The sequence below is a fragment of the Numida meleagris genome, chromosome 2 (genome assembly GCF_002078875.1).
Source record: "Numida meleagris isolate 19003 breed g44 Domestic line chromosome 2, NumMel1.0, whole genome shotgun sequence".
Taxonomy (NCBI): Eukaryota; Metazoa; Chordata; class Aves; order Galliformes; family Numididae; genus Numida; species Numida meleagris.
Genome location: NC_034410.1, coordinates 67,085,200 through 67,110,165, shown reverse-complemented (window position 1 = coordinate 67,110,165; position 24,966 = coordinate 67,085,200). Strand labels below are relative to the sequence as shown.

The 24,966-nt window shown below is 39.3% G+C and overlaps 1 protein-coding gene across 2 annotated transcripts in view; it reads right to left on the bottom strand.

The window, feature by feature from the left end:
• DROSHA (drosha ribonuclease III) overlaps positions 1-24,966 on the bottom strand; it is a 67,962-nt gene that overhangs the window by 42,329 nt on the left and 667 nt on the right. For both annotated transcript variants that reach the window (XM_021388931.1, XM_021388932.1), the window contains exons 2-14: positions 24,592-24,737; positions 22,968-23,822; positions 21,009-21,101; positions 19,598-19,829; positions 18,586-18,727; positions 15,193-15,347; positions 13,504-13,584; positions 11,662-11,748; positions 11,470-11,556; positions 7,847-7,918; positions 6,281-6,362; positions 4,917-4,991; positions 877-1,046 (exon numbers count right to left, since the gene is read on the bottom strand). In XM_021388931.1, coding sequence (XP_021244606.1) covers positions 877-1,046; positions 4,917-4,991; positions 6,281-6,362; positions 7,847-7,918; positions 11,470-11,556; positions 11,662-11,748; positions 13,504-13,584; positions 15,193-15,347; positions 18,586-18,727; positions 19,598-19,829; positions 21,009-21,101; positions 22,968-23,815 — 2,124 coding nt within the window. In that variant the 5' untranslated portion in view covers positions 23,816-23,822; positions 24,592-24,737. The remainder of the gene's footprint in view (positions 1-876; positions 1,047-4,916; positions 4,992-6,280; positions 6,363-7,846; positions 7,919-11,469; positions 11,557-11,661; positions 11,749-13,503; positions 13,585-15,192; positions 15,348-18,585; positions 18,728-19,597; positions 19,830-21,008; positions 21,102-22,967; positions 23,823-24,591; positions 24,738-24,966) is intronic.

Sequence of the window (24,966 nt, the reverse complement as noted above, 5' to 3'; positions counted from 1 at the left end):
GAGAAGCTGAGAAGTTGTGTAATAATCAAAGGAGGAAAATGAAGTCGAAGGAAGAAAGGTCTTGCAACAGAGAAAGCTGCAGGAAACTCTAAACTGAGATCCAAAACAAGCTGCTATTACTGAGATACCATCTCTGTGATGCTGGCCAAGCCATGTGGACAGACTTTTACAGCTTTTTGCAGGCACTGTTTAATCTTGTGACCCACATTTCTTAAGTGTGAAATTCAGAAAAATGGGCTAAATCTGCACATACACTGGAGCTGAAAGAAGCCAAGAATTAACGCTCTAAATACTAACAGTTTCAAAAATTATAAAGCAATATTGGTTTCAAGTTGTGCATCGGATATTAATGGATGCACTCATTTACATACACAAAATTCTTCAGAGTGAGCAACAGCAGTGTAAGAAATGACGTGGGGAAAAAGCTTGCAGAAAGGAAGAACATTTTCCATATTCAGGGCAGAATCTACAGAGAGCACGTTAAACAGAGGTAGGGTGTCAAAAGAGAAACATGAAAGAAAATAGCAAATAATTACTAATTCTCTGGTTGTATGTTGGTGAAAATGGAATAAGATCACATTCATAAAGACCATCAGAAAAAATCAGGAGCAAATTACATTTTCCTATACTTAAAATATAGCCATTCCTTTCAACATGCACATTGAAACTGTTCTCCCCTGGAAATCTGCCCTGGGATAGGGCAGCAAAAGGTACAACTCTTCCTAGGGCTGGAATAATGCAATAAATTGTTCCTATAGCAATCTGCAACTGTCACTGGTCATCTCTGCCTTTCACAATTCAGACTCCAGCAGACTCTCTGAAACAAGATATCTACATATTATTGAGTTATTAATTTGTCTTAATTATTTGTTCTACCATGCCAGGGCTGGTAACGATCATCCCTTTGCATTCTTCTGCATATTTCTGCCATTCCAGCTCTTCCCACTGAAGCATGTTGGCAATCTCCTCTTCAGGCACCAAAGCTTTATTGCATCGTAACAAGTAGAGAAGAATCTGATGCATTGACAGTACTTCCTTCCCTCCATCTTAAAAACATAATAAATAAAATGCATTTCAGATATTCACTCCTAAAGCACAAGGAAAATATATAGGATGTAAAATATTCAGATGAGCAAAGTAAAATGCAAAATGTTTAAGCAACTTGACAATTAAGGAAGCAAATGTTTTACTGATGAATAGTGCACATGCATAAACACACTTCTTCGCTAAACTGGAAGCAATAATAGTAACAGTAGCAAGAACGACAGTTTCATCATACTGTAATGCTGAAGTTTCTAACTTGCTGGAAAAACTTCTAAATGAGTAAGCAGAACAAATCAGTTATGTAGTCCAGTTATGTCTTCCTTTTCACACTTCTACCATTCTTTTTACAACAGAAGTTAAAAAGCCTCTAGGCATCCAAGCAGTTTTTTAAGGACCGCTCAAAATTTTACAGGATACTTTTGGATGAATGTAGTAAGTTATCCTTGTATTTGGAATTCATCTGTGGTGCTTACATGCTGCACCTGCAGTAATGAAGACTAAAGAGCCTCATGCTGTCTTCTGTCACTAAATGAATTGAGTGCATGTGAAAACTGCTAAATACTTCTGAGACCTCTGGAAATACGCACAGCAAAGGCTGCTTGCAGGGAATTAAGACAGTGTAATAAACATCTGATCAGTTCCAGGCAGCCAGTTACAGTTGTCAACATGAACAGCAAAAGATGAGTGATAGTCCTGACAGAACACCACTTGGAAGACACTGACTATTCAAACTCAGTATGTCTGCTCATCCGATTAAGAAGACAGACATGTTACTACAGTGCTTTAATTTTGGAGGAGGAGGTCAAAGAGATTTGTGCCAACAGTGGAGAGTTAATCTACAGTTATAGACATCTTAAAGTTATAGGCATCTTTAAGTTTCACCCCTGACAGAAGTAAAAATGTCCATCTCCCTTCCAAGACAGACATGGAGTACACTATCATGACACATGATAAGGAACAGAGAAAAAGTAAAGCCTACAAGTGGTATGGAGGATAATGCCACAGCATAGGGAACATGATCCCAGCACACAAAGAATCTTGCAGAATCTCAGTGTCACAGCAGTGTAGCCCAAGATGCCTTTTACAAGACACTTGAGGAAACAAACACTTTGTTCCAGCGGGGACTGTAGTACTACTCTATAACAGGAAAGACGAAAGGGAATGATGCAATTCGGCCTACTAAAACAATTAACCTCATTCAGCAATGTACGCTGGCAGCCCAAAGGGCCAAATGTACCCTGGGGTGCACCAGCCCAGCACTGCCACTGGGCGAGGGGAGGGGTTGTCCCACTGTGCTCTGTGCTGTGTGGCTGCACCTCCAGCACTGGGTGCAGGGTTGGATGCCACAATATAAGAAGAACATTAAACTATTAGAGAGTGCCCAAAGGACGGTTACAAAGATGGGGAAGGGTCTGGAGAGCAAGGTGTGTGAGGAGCAGCTGAGGTCCCTGGTTTGCTCAGCCCAGAGCAGAGGAGATGGGGGGAGGCCTCATGGCAACTGCAGCTCCTCACAGGGAGCGGAGGGGCAGCACTGAGCTCTGCTCTCTGGTGACAGCAACAGGGCCCGAGGGAACAGCATGGAGCTGTGTCAGGGGAGAGGCAGGCTGGGGGTTAGGGAAAGGTTCTGCACCAGAGGGTGATGGGCATGGAACTGGCTCCCCAGGGCAATGGTCATGGCATAGGGATGGATTTCAAGAAGCACCAAGAGTGAATCTAAAATGGGGAAAAATCAACCCCAAAGCTCAACAGAAATAGAAAATACTTCTGAAGAGCTAGAGACATTTTAAAAGTTAATTTTTCCTTCAAATGAAAGAGGAATTCAATTCACAAGACTTCGGAATTTGTCAGCTAGTTTATATCATTCTGCAAGATGCAGAATCCAACAATCCAACAATCTCTGAAACATACTGAAGATCGTACAGGAAGGGCACAAGTTGTTACAGACAGCTGTGCTAAATGGTAATTCAGAGACTGGACCTCTCTTGAGTCAAAACATGCCATAGCTGTAAACTCAAAATAGTTCTATAGCATTTCATTCTTTAATATATCTATGATGAAATACAATACAGCAACTATTCTGCATGCCATGCATCTCTGGCACTCAACAAACCTGACGTGATTCACTCAAAGCTACCCCCAAGATCTGTCTCTGCAAGTATATCACACTGAAAATGTGGGCAGTGAGACACTGGGACAGGTTGCTCAGAGAAGCTGTGGATGCATTTGAGACCACGTTGGATGGGTTCCTGGGCAGCCTGATCTGCCCATGGCAGTGGGGTTGGACCTAGACGATCTTTAAGGTCCCTTCCAACCTAAGCTATTCAATGATTCTACAAAAACCTGGCATCCTAAACCTTGACTTTTCAGACCACAATAGAAAAATTAGAAAGGTAAGTAGGAAGAAAGAGAAATCAGCTGATTTCTGTCTTCAAGGAAGCAGCTGATGGATGAATGGAGATCTTTTGTAACAGTGTATCTTGTTTGAACAGACACAAATAATGTTTTGCAACAATATCTGAAGGACATGGATTCCCACTCTCTCGGGGATTTAAAATCCCCAAGGACATCTCAGAGAATAATATAAAATGTATACGTAATTAGAAATATATCATCATAAAGATACTAGAAACTAACTATACATGCAGAAGTAACAGGAAAAGCCATTTTTATACAGAATTAGAGAACTGAGAGCATTAAAAGAGAAACACAAAGGAATACATGTTGGACAGACTAATCTCTCCCTGCCAATAAATCCAGCAACACAGGAAGAGCTGACTTCTGAACTAAAGCAAAACAAATCAGAATGTAAAAACTCCTAAGTAACTGGAAAACACCCTCAAGCTACACAGTCCAGGCAGGTCAAACTTGTTCTCATTTTGTGATGAGGTCAAGTTAATCAGCCACATGTGGCTTGATGGCTTATTCTGTAAATTGCTTCAGCAGAACCAAATCAATGTTTGCTAGCAAGCCTCACAGCTCTGCTTCTGATTGAATAGTATTGTGTATTCAGGAAGGAACAACAATTAGAAATACAGTCATCTAGCCTTCAGTACTCTCCACAGTAGCGAGCCAAACCTCATTTAGCTAAAGCTATAATTAATATAACAACCAAGTTCCAAAGCCCAAAGCAGAGAGCACCTTCAGGCCACAGCCCTCTTGATGAAGTCCGTTTCACATCTAATCTGTGCTCTCAGTCCAGCAGCTGAGCACATCTTCCTTTCCACACAACCCTTTCAGAATAATCACTGGCAGGATCTCAGCAGGACACATTTTCAACGGTGCCATGACATTTATACCAACTGAAAGTCTGTCCTACTATCTTAGGATGTGTTAAATGCTTTTGTAAGCTGTTCACTCAAACTGAGCATAGCTCTCTGCACTCAAGCTTGTCCTTGGCTGGCAGGCTAGGGTTGAACTGTACTGCAATGGTGTTTTTCTTTCTTTCACCGTTTCTTGCAAGATCGAAACTTACATTAAAGATAAAAGAAGAAAGAAGCAGAGCAGCCTGTGCTCAGGAGTGACAATCTTGCTGATCCTCAAAACTGCACATCAATAATTTCAATGTAATCACATGGCACGTATCCTGAATAGCAGAGGGAACAAGAAATTCAGTTTCATGTGTGAGAGTAGATACTAACACTGCTCAAATCCTACAGCTCCATAACAGGATGGATAAGGAATGACCCAACACTGCCTACAGTCACCATACAACAGACAAAAGCTGAGGGTGATACCTGGCCTGCCCATCAGAATTCTGGTGCTGAGTAATCTACACAAACCATCAGTGATCGTGAAAGACTTCAGATGGAGACATCAGTTCTTCACAACTGAACTATTTGACCTGCAATGAATTTAAGATCTTATTACATTACCTGGAAGAAATCTCACAAATCGTGGCATGAAGTGAAATCTGGGGCAGGAAACAGAATCATTTTCAAGTGAAGGACCTTAAATATGAAGGAAAAAAAAACATGGAAAGTTTATGAACAGCAACAGATTTGCAAAAGAAGAAAAAAAAAAGAAAGAAACCCTGCCCCAGACGAAATCAATGGCCAGTGATTATATTTGATAGGGCTTAAATTTCAGACAGAAAAGTAGTAAAACGCATGAAGGAACATAAGAGCAACTTCTAATAAATGCTTCCACATGGACAATTTCAAAGGAAGCTACAGTAGCTTCAAAAAATAAAGAATCTAAAAAACACAGTGTTTTATTTAAAACTGCAAAGAAAATTATGTTTTATAAAGTTTATCCACTTAAGTTTTAGAGGCAAAGCACTAGTTTCTGATTAGTCCCTCCCGCTTAGTGGTTTGTAGTTGTTTCCTATTACAATAATAAAAATAAAAAGGAAATTTCCAAGATATGATTTAGTGTTTCTCTCCTTTCCTATTTCATCATCCAAACCCTTGCAATGAAAATAAAAACAAAAACAGTAAGTATCTGCCATTTAAAAAAAAAAAAAAAAAGCAATCAGAACCAGTGGTACAAAACAACATTAATATTTGAAGACACTCACCCAAAAAAGACTACACAAAATGTATGAAATTTGTGTGCTCCTCTGTTTAACTACAAGTGCACAGCACATCTCTACTACGTCAAGACAGGAAAACACCCCTACGGATTCTTAATTAAAATTCCTTTGAATTTTTCTTTGTTTTCTTTCAGACCAAGGAAAGGATCATTCCTGAAATTCTCCTCTGTCAGTCTTCCCAGGAACACACATTTTCATCTCAACAAGTTAAAAACATTCAGCTACAGTAACTTACCCTTCTAAAGCAGTCTGTATGACACTGCTTTGTGAGCTGATTGTTGAGAAATACTGCATGAGTATTTTTTTTTTAGCTTGTAAAAACAGGATATTTTACCTGGCATCTTGTATGTGACAATACCCTGCACACAATACTGTCTAATAACAAACAGTAAGAGTTACCATTTCATTAAAATGGTCAGTTTTTGGATTAAGGAAGAAATTTAGTTAATCTGTGAGAAAATAATGCCAGACTTTTGCATTTTAATTGCTCTTATCCCCACTAACAACCTTCAATAAATTTCACCTTCTCAAAGAACGAAGTCCAAGTTTGCTCCTCTCACTTAATACACCATTTGACTATTATTTCAAGGTCATTCCCCAGTTTATATTAAAAACATTAAAAAAGAAAAAAAGAAAAAGAAAAAAGCAAAACAGAGGTCTATTTCCCAAAGCTTTTCTTTTTTTTCTTTTGGAAGTAAAAGTTACCTTTAAGATTCCAGTCATAGAGCTCCAGAATATCTTTGAATAGATAAGAAGAGAACAGCTCAAGACCTTTCACACAAAAATTCTGTGGAATAAAAACAAACAGCTTTATGATTACATAATATTGTAATATAGATAATGCTACTACCGGTGTCTTCAGATTTGTCAGCTGCTAGAAACGGGGCTTTGGAAACAGTATTGATGCATCTTTAATCATTTACTGCAGCACAGTGGTCTAGTCAGAAAAGCACTATCAAGAAAGCATCATAATGAAGATTCTTTATGTAATGCCTACATCCGCTCCATTGGCAGAAATCATGAATCTGGTAATTCACCATGCACCTAAACACTTTCACTTTCTCCTGAGTAAGCTAAGCAGACAATAATATTTCTGAGAAGGATCTTTTTAATATTCAGTTTTTCCTACCTGTTTATAATAAAAGCTCACAAGTTATCAGCTGTAGTATAATGTTCACTTTTTCCATAGCAACAAGACAGTACAATGTAAATAGAGGATTATGACCTTAAGAGCCAGCAGGAAGGGGGCGGTGGGGGGCAAAAGAACAAACAAAAAAAACAGCTCTTGCTCATCAGGTAGGGAAACAGTTCCTCCACAGCAAGGAGCTTTCAACCAGAAGTGTAGGAAATGTTGCTTTAAAAAGTCTTCCTGAACAAACAAGATCAGATCATGACAGGATAACATAAGTTATACGTGTATGAAAATGGCCATAACTTCCAAGCTCAACAACACAATGTTTCAGAACAGTGCATTAGTAAAGATGGTTTCAAAGTAGGCTTTAGATACAGGCATCAGACCAGGAGTCCACAAAGACAACACATCAGATTCAGTAATAAGAAATGACCTACACTGATCACATTAATCTTGCTGAGGAATTTCAGAGATCTTGCATATATTTCAGATAGTGTTGAACAACAAATAAGGAGATAACTAGAAAGAAAGACGTAACTATCAGGCTAAAACACTGATCCTATCTTTGTAGTTAATATGCAGAGGTATTTCTGTACCTACATCTGCTGTTCCAACACAATTTAATTCACAAACTGGCTTTACCAGAGATTAATTTCTAATAATAAAAAAAAAAACATTATGAACTGAATGTGCTTTGTTTGTATCCACCGGAAATTTGTTTTGGCAACAGCTTATAGTAAGTACTGATAAGTGATCCTTAGAGCATCACACTCAAGATTAAGTTTCAGCTTAGCATTGACTCATGTCGGTCTGGAAAACCAGCACCTCCACATTCATTATTTTTATCATCTGTAAAATAAGGATAATGCCTAAGTTGGCTCACAGATAGAGTATCTGACAATGTATGTAACTTAAAATGAATAAAAGCACTTCTTACTATTTGATTTTAATATATGATAGCCTAGGTGGATGGATTTATGCTAACACTTCTGAGTGAAAATTCCTTTTCAGACATTCATTCAGAACATAGCCTGTCTCTTACCATCTCTCTAGAAGAAGGGATTCTGAAGAGTTTAATCCATTAAGCATATCAACAACTCTTAACCCACTCTGACTTTTTGACTAATTATCCTTCTTACCTCAGGCATCATCTCTTCAATGAAATGAATTGTATAGTCAATGTTAAATCTGATTACTTTACATAGAGGAATCTGGAAGGAAAAGAGATTCAGCATGAAAAACCTTACAGTGTCAAATGTACAGTTAATACAATTATGTATTAAAGGTATTACTATCTGCTGAAAAGGGAACTTACTAAAACAGCTACTTAGTGGGATCACACAAAGATAGGAATGCAAGCATTTACAAGGGAAGCACCAATTCTAACCTCCACCTCCAATAACACAGGGCTGACAGGATAGTAAAGTAAGATTGAATGATGCCATCTACTGGAGATAAAGGTTTGTTTAGAAGAAAAAGCAAAGTTCATTCAAAAATTTACACACCCGCTCTCACTTGTTTGTTTGGAAATGGATTTATTTTTGGTGATACAATATATCAGACTGATACACTAACCTGAAGGTAAGCTGTTTTTAGCATGTTGCCAATTCAGTTAGCAACACAATCCTAAAAAAAACAGCATTAAGTGATGAAAATACAATCTAAGACCTTCAGGATAAATGTTGAAGATGTGTATAATTTCATTCAATAAATATTCCTACAAGTTCACGCATCTAACTAGTAAGAAAAACATGTAATTCATTTCTCTACCTACGCTGGAAAAATCCACAGACTGCTGAAGGTTGTTTTGCAGTTGTTGTTTTGTGGATTTTCTTGGATTTATATTTTTTAAGCCAAAAAGCCACATTTCTAAAAACTACAAAGATGCTTAATCCTACCATCCACTGCCCTTGCAAGTGTAAGAGTGTTGATCTGCCTGGGGGTAGCAAGGTCCTACAGAGGGATATGGACAGGCTGGATCTCTGGGCTGAAGCCAATGGGATGAGGTTCAACGAGACCAAGTGCCGGGTCCTGCACTTTGGCCGCAACAACCCCAGGCAACACTACAGGCTTGGGGCAGAGTGGCTGGAAGGCTGTGTGGAGGAAACAGACCTGGTGGTATTGGTCGATGCTTGGCTGAGCATAAGCCAGCAGTGTGCCCAGGTGGCCAAGAAGGCCAATGGCATCCTGGATTGTATCAGGAACAGTGTTGTTAGCAGGAGTAGGGAAGTCATTGTCCCTCTGTACTCAGCCCTGGTGAGGCCGCACCTCGAGTACTGTGCCCAGTTTTGGGCCCCTCACTGCAAAAAAGACATTGAGGCCCTGGAGCATGTTCAGAGAAGGGCAACAAAGCTGGTGAGGGGTCTGAGCACAGGCCTTATGAGGAGCGGCTGAGGGAGCTGGCATTGTTCAGTCTGGAGAAGAGGAGGCTGAAGGGAGACCTTATTGCTCTCTGTAACTACCTGAAGGGAGGTTGTAGTGAGCTAGGGGTCGGCCTCTTCTCTCTTGTAACTTGTGACAGGACAAGGGGGAATGGCCTCAAGTTGCACCAGGGGAGATTCAGGCTGGACATTAGGAAATTCTACTTTTCTGAAAGAGTGGTCAGGTGCTGGAATGGGCTGCCCAGGGAGGTGGTTGAGTCACAGTCTCTGGAGGTGTTCAGGGAGCATTTAGATATAGTGTTGAGAAACATGGTTTAGTGAGAAATATTGCTGACAGGTAGATAGTTGGACTGGATGATCTTATGGGTCTTTTCCAACCTTTGTGATTCTATGATCTGGGAAACTGATGCAGATCAAGGTTTATTTTGCATTGAGATACATACAAAGATTCAAACGGTGCTAGGGTTGCATTGAAATCAATGGACATAAAGACAATATTCTCCTTGCACCTTCCCGTAGCCCACTGTTAAAACACTTGACTGTTTTGTCTACGTACACCTGCTGATGACACAAGGATTTACAAGAAACAATCAAATATAAAAACTGCATTCCTACGACTTCAACTTTCCTAGGCTTTCAACTGTTAAACTATTAAATGTTGTGAATACAAAAATAGAAAAACTCTGCAAGTATGATGTTCCATCTAGAATGTGAGAGGGAAACCTGTCCCATTCAAATTAGTGATGCTTTTTTAAAAGTATACAGGGAACATTTCCTTTCTTTCTAACACATAAGTTCAACCAGTTTAGGATGTTCTCACTCAGAGGCTCAGAGTTTTTTTTCTTGCTACCAAGTAGAAAATGAATGCTTTGGAGAGACGACTACAGACTAATATCTACATTAACTAGAGTTCCACACAGAAAAAAAAAATACATATTAAAAGAACATTCGTCTGGTAATATGAAATTGCTACGGCAGCTATAATGAAAGTTACGTGGACCAAAATCTTCTCAGAACAGCCAGGTGATCTCTTTCCGAAAGGTTTTATGCCTGTTTGTAACAGGAACAAGCTACAGTGTTGCATCATATTCAAATCAGTAGAAAGGTAATCATTTGCTGTTGATCATTTCCCCTAGTGGGAATGAGAAATTACTATCTGATTCCAGCCTCAGCACACGTACTTTACAATAAGAATCAGTTTAATGTCTGTATTGCTCACATCGAACAAGAAGAGCTTTCCTTGTTCTCAGTATAAAACAATATTTTCATAACACTCTGCCTTCTTGTCACATAGCAGGCATTGTATGTGAAAGATAAGGTAGCCTCTTTATTCTTTTAATAAGAGAAAACAACAGAACCATTCCTTTTTGCTCATTTGCAAAGTGAAAATAAAGCCTTGGGCTAAATCTGTATTGAACCCCAAGGCTGAGTTAATGCTGCAGGGCAGGAGTGCTTCACAGTGCTACCCCACAGGTTGAGTACCACTGATTTGCATGGTTCTTGTCAACAGCAGACCCTTCTGCTCACCAGAGCTAAAGTGTTGTCATATTCACTAACCAAACTGTCAGCTAAAAACACTTGTTTTCCCTCAGTGCCTCTTAGTTTGCAGTCCTGTACTGATGACCATTTTTATACTGGGCTTTGGCATTGATGGTGAATGTAGTAACAATGTCCCAGAGCATTTGAAAAAAAAATTCTTTGAAATATCAAGATAAGAAAGAACAAAGGTACAGATATTTTTAATTATTTGCATATTTTTTGTTCTGATATTGCTAACAGTTTATATTGCAAAAGCAGAGTCATCTGGTATCAACTTTTTTGTTGTTATATTTGCTTTCTGAAAAGAAAAAAATCAATTGCCTTAAAAACCCATGATTATTATTAAAATTTGTGAAGTGCTCAGTTACTGAAGAAATTGAACAGATATTAGAAAGTAACAGATATGCCTAGGTAATTTTTTGGAAGAGAGAAATCCTTTCAGAGGGGATATCTCAAAAGAGTCCAATCTCCATTTGTCACTAAGGGAAAAAACAGTTTTTTTGTTGTTGTTTTAAACAAACTTTTTCAACTTAAAAAGCTCCTCATCCAATTTAAAACCAATTGACAGTTTTAACAAGTTATTCCATGATTTATTTCACTTTCAAACTGTGAAATGTACAAACATTACAGTGATGCACATCACTGCCTCAGTCACAGTTAGAAGGCAGTGCCTACCACCATTACACAAGACAAAACCTGAGATGCATTAGCACCAATGTTTTCCTCCTGTCTCCAATGCTGGTAAGAAGTTTGTAACACCCTTTGGAGTGAAGTTCTACTTCAGGGCAAAAATAGTTTGCCTTCCAGATAAATCCCATGTGCAGTGTAAGGAATATACTTACGTTTGTTAGCGGGGCATGCGAAAACATGGAGAATCCTTCAAAGATATATTCATGGTCATCATACTCAATAACAGTAGGTCTGTCTGTCTAAAAAGGTAAGCAAAAGCAGCATGGAGTAAACAAGAAGCAGTACTACTTCCACCTTGAAAACAAAATTAGAGTTCTAGTTAGAATTATTTGTAAACTACTTACTAAGAAGTTTGTGGGAGGTGACACTGTAATTCGATAGTGGTACAGTCTTCCAGCATTGTTGGTCATGGGGCGACATGGTTTAATGGGCTTAAAGAAAGAGATAAGTAGAATTACGTGCAAAGTCAAGGCAAATTTAGATTAAAAGAGAGAATAAAGCATTTCTAATAGCCGTGAAGTACACACTAGGAAAAATTAAATAAAGCAGGTAGTCATAATTAAGCATTCCAGGAAAAGCGAAATTGGCTTTATCTATATAGTCACTTCCAGAAATAGTTCTAAAGCTATTCAAAGCAAAAAAGAGAAAAACGCTGCTTGTAACTATTTCACTTGCCATTTGACACTGTTTTCTACAAATAGCAGTCAACTATTTACACAAAAGACTGATTTCCTCTTTTGTATTAATTTGTTTCAAGAAACCGACTTTAGAACTTTACAGAAATAAACTTAGGCCTTGCATGAGAAGATCTGAGTACATTATCAAGAGACAAATATTCACTCATCAGCTGGGGGTAAATCTGCGCCCTGAAGAGTCCATCCCTGGCATTTGTAATCTGTCAGGTCATAACACCTGCCTGTGAGAAGATACAAGAGGGGTGCTGCACAAGACAGCACTACAGAAGTTGGCCTGGTGCAAGAGCAAGGCAGCTACACCACTGCACAGTCTTGTGCCAGTTGCAGAACCCATCCACGAAACAGAGCGGTTACTCTGCTCAGCTGCAGGTTATGCTTCTCACTGTTGTGACAAGACAGTTACAAACCAGCTTGTTTAGAAGCTAGCCAGGATTACCTGAAGGATAGGATAAAAATTAATATATACTAGATTTTCTGAAGCCTCACATTCCTAGTTGGTATCGCTCCTTCATGCAGGAAGTTTTATTTATTAGTTTTCTCCTGCTAAAGTTTTCTTCCTCCTTGCCTGCAAGAAAAATACTAGAGACAATGCGGGGAGGAATTGATCCTTGAGTGATTTACGGAGAGCTTCAGACCAAAGCCGTTTTTCTGAAATGGAATAATTCATCCCTTGAAACAGAAACATTCACAAATCCTCAACTGCAGAGCAATAAAAGAATGTTTCAGTAACCGCTTCAGAAGGCATACTGAAAAACTAAATTCTTAAAGGACATTTACAAAGGTAAAGTGTAAAACAACACGTTTCCTTTCTTACATGTTTACAACCAAGTTGTTTTGTTTGTTTGTTTTAAAAAACCAAAAACCTTAAGGTGGTCTATTTCCAGAAATACTGACCACAAAGCAAATGAATATTTCTATGGAAAAATCACCAAACAGTATTCTGACAGCATTTTCCAAATGAAGGGCACTACCATTACAGATGTTTCAGGAAGCTGATGGGCACTTTTTTTTCTAATTGAGTACTAATTAAAAACTTAATAAACTGTTTGATGTTTTGTAGTGCAGACATGCTTTTATTGCCAAAGCAACACCTCATGAAAAACTTGCTGCTTCTCCACTAGCAGACCTACAAATGCATATACTTTTTCTTTTAAAGTAAAAGAGGGTTCTTATAACATACTCATCCACTTGACAATGAGACATCTTTCCTACATTCTCTATTATTACCATAGTTGTGCTTCAGAAACTTTAACAACCTACAACCAAGCACATATGGGCAAAAGTTTTCCATAGTTCTCAGGTGGATTTAATTACCAATATTGCATTTTAAGTGTGAGGTTACACAAAGTGATTTAATGTTGCAGACGAGTTGTTACTAAGCCTGTAAGCCATGGGAAAAAAAAAACAACAAACAAGCAAAACTTAAGAACACAAGCACAAGTTCACTGCAGTAAGTCTGTATTCAAAACTGCAATCCTTAGAACTACTTACCTCTTCACCAGGATAAATGCCATGTCTTATCCCTGTTCGTCGGGCTTTAGCACTGCACTTGCACAGTGGTCCATCATTCATCTGTCAAAAAACAAAATAGGATTCTGTTTTCATTGAAAAACTGTAGGTGATTGTGTCCGGAAAAGTATGTTGGTTTTAATGCCAGGAATGCTGATGCTTCTAAAAGCCTGTTATGCTTAGATTAAGTGGATGCTCTTAAGCCAGTAAAAATGGAAACAGTATAGACTAATGTAAGAAAAACACACAATAGCATTATAACTCCACGACTGCTTCAGAAGCACAAAATGGGAAAACAGTGTCAGCAGAATTGTACAGTTCTGCTGTGATGTGCACCTTTTCCATTTCATATACACACAAACAGCATGTCTGTCTAAAATAAAACTTGGACCTTAAACATGAACACGTAAATATACACTGAAGTCTCTGCATTCAAATAGTCCCACTCAGTTCACTCACTGAAAGCCTGGCCCTGATTAACCCATCTGCAGCTAGCAAGCATGTCAAACAAGGTACGTAAAGCAGACCATTTGAAAGTTTTACTTGGCACTTACTTCTGAAACAAACTCAGTTCTTGGAACTGTTCAGCATTAACACTGCGTCTGTTACTTTAAATACACAGAACGAGACTGATGGAGACGTGAAGTACCTGTAAAGCTCAGGGCTTGAGAATCAAGTGAGATACACAGGAACAAATCTCAAGAAAGTTTGGGAAGGAAAGCTTTTCAGCAGGAAACTCATAAACCACACATTCTGGGAACTATTCATGTAAGTTATCCTACTTCATATTACGGGCTAGAACATCACTTTGAAATGTGCCCAAGAGCAACACACATCTTTTTCAGTTAAATGCCTAAACAGTTCGCTAATTTTGTTTTCCATATAAATAAAAGCAGCTAGCTCAAATTATGATTTTTTTTTTAAACTAGAAGCATAAATATGAGTTAGTAATAGAATATTCAACAGACCTCTGAATTACCACAGCAGCAATAAGCATTGCAGTAACTCTTGGCACTGTGATTTGCTGCATTCTGGACTTATGAATCATACAAAGTGCCAGAAAAATAAATTTACTGGGTTGCCATTTGACAAGGAGTTAGAATAGACCATAAAATATTTAACTAAGAAAGATGAAGATGGCAAATTCGCAAACAAAAACTAGTCTTCTGTGCAATGTATACATTCAAAACAACATTTTGTGAGCTCAGCAATCACATTTAATGAGAACTATAATCTCCATGCAATTACAAAACAACCATTAGACAAGAAATTAGGAGCATTAACAGCATATTTAAAACATTATTTATCATTATGAGCGGAGAGCTTTTAGGTGAATAATTTGTAAAGGAGATAAACATGCTGCCTTCTCTTGATCCCAGAACTCATCTGTGTACCTTTATCTCAGGGCTAATAGGACAGAATTAGCACACTGCTAGCAGTTCAGGTTTTATTAACACTGTCAGACATGATTCCAGCCGAATACTCCACAGGATTCACAATCTGGAGCCACACACTTGAAATCAAGTGTTTTGAAGAAGATGAGACAGAATAGGGAAAGGGCAGGGGAAGCATACAGAAACAGATGTCTCAGCATATCTAAGAACAGTGCAGAACTTTAGGTCCACAGGGGAGAAAGACTTTCAGAAACAAAACTATTTCCTCCCACCATACCTGTCCTGGATCATTGTACCATAGCTCCTCATGAAGGCGATCAGGGTGTGCTTTTTTACGCTTAATTTCCGCAATGACATCAAAAACTTCTGAATCCGAACTGCTAGAGCAGCTGCTGTCATCATCAGAGTCGCATTCTGAGTCAGTGGAGCTCTCTGATTCAAGCAGGGAAAACAAAGTTAGTTGAAAAAACACTTCCACACGTTCTCCTTTCAGAACCAATGCGTTCTCTAACAGGTCATAGCTCACAGTGGCACAATGAAAGTTTAAGCAGTGTGTGACATTCACTCTAATGAAAATGACAGCAACTTCATTTTTAATTAGAAGTGACAACAAATGCTATGGATATTAGAAGACCTACATCAATGGCATCTGTTTGCAGTTTGGCTGTCCAGTGACACCACTGATCAGCTGTTGATGAGGAATTTAAGTTAAATGACTTTAAAATGCTTAGTGAAACAAGACTATACAGCTACAATTGATACAAATATTACCCTGAAGTTAAACAAAAAGAAGATATAGAAAAGAGAAATAAGACATAAATTCACAAGAACAAGATAAACAGAAACCCCTGCTTTTTAAGAAAGCTAATTCAGATTGCTACAAGTAAAACACTCACGTTCAGTTACATTTTACCTACAAAATACTTCCTGGCCGTAGCAGGACAAGGTCTAGTCACAAGTTTCCAGACAGCACACATGGATACAATTATCACAGGATGCATGCCATTACTCATCTTTAAAATCAAGTAGCTCTAATGAATCAGTTATCACATAGTAGAAAACAGATGTGAAGAAAGCCTTGAAATGACTGAAAAAAAGCTGCTGCTGAAACCTGAATGAATTCAGTCTTAACTTTCACAGAAGCCCTGTTCTAATGAGCCTTCCTTTTTTTTTTTCTTTTTTTTTTGACATTTTCTCCATATTTACTGAAACAATTCCTCTGATTTATCAAAGGAAAGAAAAATGCTGAAGGGGGAAAAAAAAAAGCACAGGTCTCACACTTGTTAAAATGTCTCCTCTGCACTGCTGTCAAAGTGATGGTATTAAGTACTGGACCTAATCCAAAAACTTAGAGCCTGATCTCACATATCCCTAAGCTCCTGTGGTACTTAGAAACCACTCTTATGGATGTTTTGTCATACATTTCCACTGATCTTCTTGGCTCCAGTTTAAATAAATAAATATTCCCTGTTCAGCTGCAACTGTCTTCCACCCCACCAGTTCATCTTACAGCAAGAGGGACAGCCTGCTCCCACTCCTCTAAGGCTTCCTCCTTGAGGAACAACCAGCCTTCCTGGACCCCTTTCTCCTTCAGGACTGAATCCCAAGGGACTCTCCACCCTCCAGAAGTCCAAGGCAGCAGTTTGGCTGACACCTCTCCTGACTTCCCCAAGAATTGAGAACTCTACCATTTCATGGCTGCTCTGCCCAAGACAGCTCCCAGGCTCCTTATCTCCCACCGGTCCTTCTCTGTTTGTGAAGAACAGGTCTAGCGGGGCACCTCCCCTGGTAGGCTCTGCATCAGGAAGTTACTTTCAAACACTCTAGAAACTCCTAGACTGCTTCTTCTGCTCCTTCCAGTTCTAAATTTTACTTAAGAGAAAATACACTTACAACTACATCGCCAGCGCTTGGAAGTTTGCTAGTAATGTCCTTCCATTTTTTTTTTTTTTTTTTTTTTTTAAGGCAAAAGAATAATCAGTATGTATTCTTACATAGTCCTTAATTCAGTATGAGCTGCTGGTCCTTGGGACATATGGTTTACAGAGGTCACATGCATTCGGTTGCAAGTAAGTTTTGTTTGAACATGCATATACGCATACCCACACAAATATATGCAAACACTTGACACTAAAAAATTCTCTGACAAAAATTAACAAGCTGTGTAAGTCTAACTTTAAATGCAAAAACAGCACGGGACTTGTGAGAATAAACTGGAGTTCTGAAAGACCAGTGCACAATTCCAAATTTCATGCATGAAAATCAGCCTTCCATAATCAAAAATGATCTTGGAGCACATTAACTATCTCACTAAAATATACAGCTACTGCTAATGAAAGGCAGGACAGAGGCATTTGGCTAGCTACATAATAAGATAAACTATTAGCCCCAACAGAAGCGTGGCTGTGCGAGAAGATTGCACAGGTACAATGCCACAGGCCCAGGGTACAGTGCAGATGCAGAGCCGTGGAAGAAGGAAAACAGCTCACGTTGCTCTTGGCCTCATCACTTCTATCCTGGAGCAGAGAAGAAACACTTTCTGTGGAGATCCAAGTGAAGCTTAGACAGATAAGGTGAATGTAGTAGTGATGCCCTTCAACCATGTACATGAAAATCTGTCTTCTAAATGTGCAGTAGGCTTTAGTTATTCCTAAGTGAATTCAAGCATGCAAATCTGCTATCCAGAAAAGCACGCGTTTTCGCTACACAGCTTAAATAAAATAGGAATCTTATTGTTTATTTTTTGTCCTTTCATCTTTATCTTACCATTTTAACTTCCAGCATATAAATGACTGTCATTATATACACCCATATTTCAACCTTAGAATTTCAGGTATTTGATTGTGAGAGTTACTAAGCTCAGATCGGTGAGTCTAAGCAGCTCAACAACCAAATACAAAGCATCACTTAGATATTCTGCTGGGCTGGCTTTCTAAGTCAATGGGACATGCCTAAGAATTTCCTGAACGCAACTTACTTTGTGTGTGAAAAAGCATACTACCTAATGCTGAAATGCTGGAAATACAGTAACAACTAAACAGTTCCCAGTAAACAAAATCAGAAAATAGCTTTCAGTGACTTCAAATTGTTATCAAAAAGTATGGCCTGCTGTTTCAACCAGTATTTCCCCCAGTAACCGATACAGCTAGCAAATTCATTTCACTGCAAAAGAGCCATATGGGAACCATGACAATGCAAACTCTTTTGCAAATTAATACTTCTGCATAGGATGATGACAAACAGAGTTGCATAGCAAAAATACAGTGCAGAAGTAAAATGAATACAATGCCATAACAGGCAGCCATATGAGTTTATCATCCCTGCTCTTGCTTCCTTTTTATAAATACAGAGAGTTGGAGCTCCTCAAAGCATCCTGTACACTACAATTTGGCTTACCTGATTACACACAGGGCGCTTCCATTCCACAGAAGAGACTTCAGTATAAAGCAATGCTGGATACTCTCTTTTCCCTTAGGCTTTATAGATATAGCATCTAGCTCTACTTCAGTCAAAAATAAAACTCAATGGAATTGCAATAGAAAGGATGGATTTAAAAACAGGTATTAGCCCACTGATATCATTGAAAACATACAACTTCAAAAAAAAAAAAACAAAAACAGGTGATCTATAGATTGCTCTATTTCAAAGCTTTGCCATTATCTCTGCCTACCGAGATCTTCATCCAGCTTGGTCTTTGGTGGCTCCCACGGTGGCCTGGCTGCTTTGGCTTTTGCCTGTCGTTTTCCTAGCTCCTCCTCAAACTTTTCATACAGATCTCGGAGTTTGCTTGTTCCTACCACAGTAGAGTCCCCCTGTTAATTAAGAAAACAGGAAAAAAGCAAAGGCAATGCTGACCCAAGAGAACAATATGTATCAGTGTTTCACAATAAAAAGCCTGTGTAAAAAGACAGATCTCAGCGCTGTAGTTTAAATGAAATACAGAAATACTTGATATGGCTTTAGTGTAAATTACATTGCTCCATTAGGTGAATGAGCAGAGAATCTCATTTGTTGGAGAATTATCATCAACTTAGTCAATTACCATTGACTAAGCCAAGCAGAACTATGGCTAAGTATATTTAATAAAGCTCAGTACTGATTTCTAACAGCTCAGATTTAAAAGAAACAGGAGACCTCCTGTGCAAATATTTTGCAATTCAAAAGAATCATATAACACCCTAGAAACACAGAACTTAGCCCACTTTGTTGCCTGCTTTGAATTAGTGATTTCACCCTTCATGTAATTCTCTAAAACAAAGAGAAAAGAAGAAGATAAACCTCCTCACCCAAACACTACTCCCCTGCCCTCCCAGTAGCCATTACTGGCAAATAAAAAAAGACTTCCTCCTTCTGCACAAAACTTTTTCAGCATTTAAGGGAAAATAAGGCACTTTAAGTAGTTTTGATCAAATACTGGCATAGCAGAAAATACCTTTTCATATGGAGACAATGTCCCTCTCCAATGTACCATTAATCCAAATGAAAATAGATTAAACAAACCAATGAAAACGGAGAATAGAGCTATAAAATCTCATCTGTTGTTAAAGACTGAGATGGTTGGGAGAAGGATTCAACACTGAACGACACAAAACACAATTCTGCTGAAGCATTCACATGAACTGAGCAATCAAATAACCAAAAAAGGCCAGTGTGCAGTATTTTCAGTGTTCTCATGAACGTACCACTTGATCCATAGGGTCATTGGAATAATAGCTTTCAGAATGGGTACAGCGAACCCAGACTGGTTTAAGTAATTCATCATCTTCATCTTCATTTTTTTCAGATGCATTTTCCTCTGACTCCTTGTCTTTGATACTAGTGTAATTTTTTTCTTTGTTGGTGCTCTGGCTCTCAGACCACCTTTCTCTTTCCTCCTCCCATCGGGGTCTCTTCCTTTCCCTGCTTGGAGAGCGGCTTAACAGGAGAAAGCAAACAAAACCAATTAGCTTTTTATTATAAAGGCAACTAGGTAGCTTCCAAAAAGCATATCACTCTATCATATGAATTACATCAAAGTCTTTTCCAGCTTTTCCAGCTTTTAACTTTTCACTGTAATAAATACTTTGGAGTTTAGACCTATTATTAAGAATTAGAATTACAAGTGCTTTCATATTTTAAACCTTAATCAAGAATTAAAAGGGAAAAAAATGCTAGTTCAGATTAAAATTTTTACTTAAATTCTAGGTGAGCTGTTTTTATTTTTTTTCCCCTTTTGAAGCCCATCTGTAATGGTATAACATGATAGAAAGCACAGCAATGACAGCAAAGTAGTAAAATTCTAGGCTGCAGCAAGTGACGATATGCTCAACGCAACAGCCGTGGACACAGAAACAAAGGAAAAAAAAAACCTACTTACCCCTGGAAGGCCACAGGTAGGCAGGGATCTCCAGGGAGATCTCTTTGCCTCCACTGCCAACCCTTAAATGAGGATCCTGGCTCCACCCCTTCCAGTCACTCATGTGCATCGCTTGCACCTGAGCTCCCTTGGGTTGGCCCTGCCTTCCCACCAAGTGCTTAATCACTGGTTCAAGCCGTGACTTAGCATTTCCACTACACCACCAACTAAAAGTTATAGCACTATGAAGTTTAAATACATAGCCCACAGGCTACTTGTATAAGAAAATATATAAGTTTTTACTGGATTATATAGAAAGCAAATGGCTTGTGTTGCTCTAATTCTAGCAGTTCTTTGAACAACACCAGTTATGAACTTTTTTCCCCCTTTTTTAAACTTTTCTGTCTATAAAGTCCATAATGTCACAGTGAATTCAACTATCCAAGATTTAAAAGGAAAGGAGCATTAACACAAGAGAAGCTCCTAAATGATGATCTAAACATGTAATGACTCTGAGCAAACTTGGCACTTTACAGACTTGAATCAGATGTAAGAGAGAGTCTGGTATGCAGTGGAGTCTCCAGAGACTGATCCTGCTTCTAATTCCACAAGGCTTTGATATAACCATGATATTTGCAAGCATGTGAAGATGGTTATAAATCTAAGATTCAACTCTGAGTTTCAAACCAGTTATGCACGCACATATTTGTACCCACAGAGCCTCAAAAAACAAGGGAGACCAAATACGTCCTCCTTACCTTCCTGTTCTTTTATAATCTTTTTTGTAGGACCTGTCTGGTGATGGTGATCTTCTGCTGTCACGGTGCCTATGCCTGTCCCTCTCGCGCTCCCTTGAAGAGTTCAAAAACAGAAATTAAATGAGAAATCTGGCACTTCCATACATTCCACATCTGAGATCATGTTATTCAGAATGACGTGGCATTTAATGAAGTAATTATCTCAACACTATGCTTGAATTCATACGACATAGAGGTATCTTCGAAACATTCACCGCAGGACTTCTTGTCATTCCTCCTGTTCTTCTGTAACAAACAGTGAAGGGTAGGATTACTACACCTTTAACCATTCTTCATGCCTCAAGGCATGGAATGAAATCCTATTCCACACACAACTTTGGAAGCACAGCAGTAACTCAAGTATTTCAGGCAAGCCCCTTTCTCCTGACAGCCACCTCAGCTACACACACACAAAAAAATGATAGACATAAAGTCTGCGCTACACCAAAACCATGAATCTCACCTATGAGACTCAACTTGCACATAACATAAAGAACTACTCAAACACATTTCTGAAGTAAAAGAGCTTTAAGTTAGCAGGAATTATTGGGTACATTAAGTACCAAAGATCACACACAAGCAGGGTTCCAGACTAACAGCCGACAACTTTTAAGACTACAATCATATGTGTAACTGTCACACTTCCTAGTAAAAGAATCTGCTGATATACAAGGAATCATAAATACATACCTCAGATAGTTTTGTGGGCTAATGCAATGAATCATCAAGATTATTTATGAATATATGTATGTTTCCACATGCATACCCACAAAATTACGTGCAATTTTACAAAACACAAAGTTCATATAATTTATCTACTGTTCTTTCCTACCCCCATTCATCCTTGCTCAAGCGTAGATTTATTGTATATTCTACTGCTCTCAGGTTTGCTTGAGAGATGGATGCTGTGGAAAAAGACGTACCAAGGCAGGGAAAGAACTGTCTTTACAATAAACAGATACGTTGTAGACTAGATCTAAAAACTGTGGTCTTCAATCAGTAACAGGCAAATCTCTGAGAAGGAAGCTGCTGGAAAGACATACTTTCAAAACTTAAAACTGAATTTTTCAATCATGAATTTTTCAAACATGAATCGTGAAATTATGTGTTAAACACCTGGGTCACCTATAAAACACTGGAAATTCCACAGGCTCATCATACAGAAAAGGCTTAGGGAAAATCCTTTTCTGGAAATCAGTTTAAGATCAACCAAACCAAATTATGCTTACTAAATGCGTGCATTTTCTTCTGTTTGTTTGTTGTTGCTGTTGATGTGTGTTTTAATACAGCTGTTTCTGTAACTACATTTCTGCATTTCGAAATCCAAGTAGTTTCATTTCGATAGACACTAAGTACAAATTCATGTTACACATGAAAATATCAGATCTCCTAAAATTAGAAGCATGTGATCCAGGTGCCCTGATAAACTCTATATTTAAGTATCTCCATGAATTCTCACCTAGATCATTAGACAAAAAGAGCAAGCAAGAGAGCAAATGTACTGATGGTTTGCTCTAGAGCACCACGCAGCAAGCTGTGTAAGGTCAGCTCACTGCTCTCAGTCTGATTCTATTTCATAAAGCAGAGGGACAGAAACTTCAAAATACATCCCAAAATGAGCAGTCTGCGCTCATCTACCTGAGTCAAGCCACGTGAACACAAACTTCTACAGTAAATCCCAATGAGATCAGAGCACTGCTCAGCAACCCGCTCTGTTTTCAAGGACAATGGGGACAAGTCTGCCAGCCTGCAAAGGTGAAGCAAAAAGCCTGCATCTGAAAGACAGCAGAAGAGCAGCTCTTTCCATCAGAGCTGAGCACTGGCAACATTCCACAACAGAAGGGAAAACAAGGGGGAGCGAAGAACATAGATTCAAAGATGACACAGCTCTCTCACTGCAAGCAGAAAGTATCTTGTTACCTGCTACGCTCATAACTTCTATGATGAGGGGACATTCTTCCTCTGTCATACTCGGTCCGGTGCCGACTGCTTTCCTGCCTCCTCCTATCTGGACTGCGGCCTCGATCCCGACGATCCCCGTGGCTATTGGACCGATGTCTGTCACCGTGGATGTGACTGTGCTCACGATGCCGGTGCTCATCATAGTGCTTGCTCCTCTCTGGAGACCGTCGATCATTTTGTGACTTTTCTCCCTGGTATTGACCCGTGTGCCGAAAATGGCTGCTGCCGCTGCTGCTATTGCTAGTACTGCTCTGAAAGGAGCCAGAGTTGTGCTGATAGCTATTGAAGTTAGGTGGTGGGAACGACTGCTGGGAATACCCTGTGGAGTAGACAGGCTGGTAGTTGACTTGCTGTGGTATAACTGGTGGTGGGGGAGGATGGGGTACTGCAGGAGGAGGCATCATGTATGGAAAGGCGCTCTGCCCGGTAGGAGTTGCTTGCACAGGAGCATTGCTAGGGTTTGGCACCGGTGGAGGAGCAGGAGGGAAGCACGGAGGCACTGGGAAGCTCTGCCTCATCTGATGGTTTGGAAATGGTGGCCTCATGGGACACTGGCTGATGGGATTTGTGGAAGGGGGCACTGGTGGGGGATATGGAACAAAGTCTGGCCTGGGAGGCATGTAACCAGTGGCTGAAGGGTTTGAATAGGTAGCTGGAGGTGTGGTTTGCTGGTCATACTGGTACTGTACAGAGGGCTGTTGGGGGTGAAGCTGCCGCAGGTTCTGAGGGCGATAAGCCTGTGCTGAAGTTCTTGCTCCTGGTCCCCCCTGCCCACGGGGACATCCTCGTCCAGAGTGGAAAGACATGGCTCACCTTTAATGACGAAAATATAAAAGTCCAGAGTCACAAAGCTTTGTAGAAGGCTCTCTGTACATTTGCAAGAACTATTCCTGAAATACTGAAATTAATTTCTGTCATTTCCTTTAATAGAAGCAGTGGAAGATGGCTACTCTTTCAGCGAGAGCTGTGCACTCCTCAGAGCTCTAGTACAGATCATTACGGCCCTTTGATTTCTTTAAGTCTTTAATCCACTACAGTAGTCTACCAATAGTCTTTAAACCAGAACTCCAACTGGACCACGCTCTCTGACTTAGGACAAAGTTAATTTTAGCACATGACTGAAAGGACTGGCCATGGATGCAAGCAGCTCCACTAGAATGTACTAGATACATCAATATTAAGCCTTCAGGTACCCTGTATCGCCATAGAAACCAATCATGTTAGCATCTGCAACAGTCACCCAGGTCCTAAAATGAGATCTTTCTAGCACACTATTCTAGAGTTCAGGTAGGATGACTTTTCTGACACCTCATCACAAGTCACCTGGTCCTACAAATCATGCACACTTCAAATGAGCTAAGTAGCAACTCACATTCATGATTTACACCTCAATTTTTCACAAGGCATGTTCAACAGATGTTCTGCAATATATTAAGTTAGGCAGATGTCTTTCCGTAGTATGAGAATCTAACAGCTCACAAGAAAAATTTTAAATGTAGACTGTGCTGTTACTTAATTTAATTGAAATACACAGTTCCAGAAATTCCTCAACTCAACTGTCTGCTTGACCCTCTTTCCTTACCAGTAACTGCCACTGCTTCAAGTAGGCTGAAGTCTTGTTCAAAACCATGCACGTATGTAATGCATTGTATTAATGGATAAATGAAAACGACTGTGCTTCATAAAAGTTAAAATCCATTCTTTAATTAAAACGCTTAAGGTTAAAACCTGTGGGGGAAAAATAATAGAAAAATAAAATAAAGTTAAAAAACCATTCATGATGTCTTGCTTGAAATGGAGAGAAAGAGAAACTTTAATCAGTTAAGTACCCACATAAGTCAAGTCTTGTTTTCCTAAAAGATCATAGAATAGCTTGGGTTGGAAGGGTCCTCAAAGATTGTCTAGCCCCAACCCCTGCCATGGGCAGGACTACCACCCACCAGCTCAGGCTGCCCAG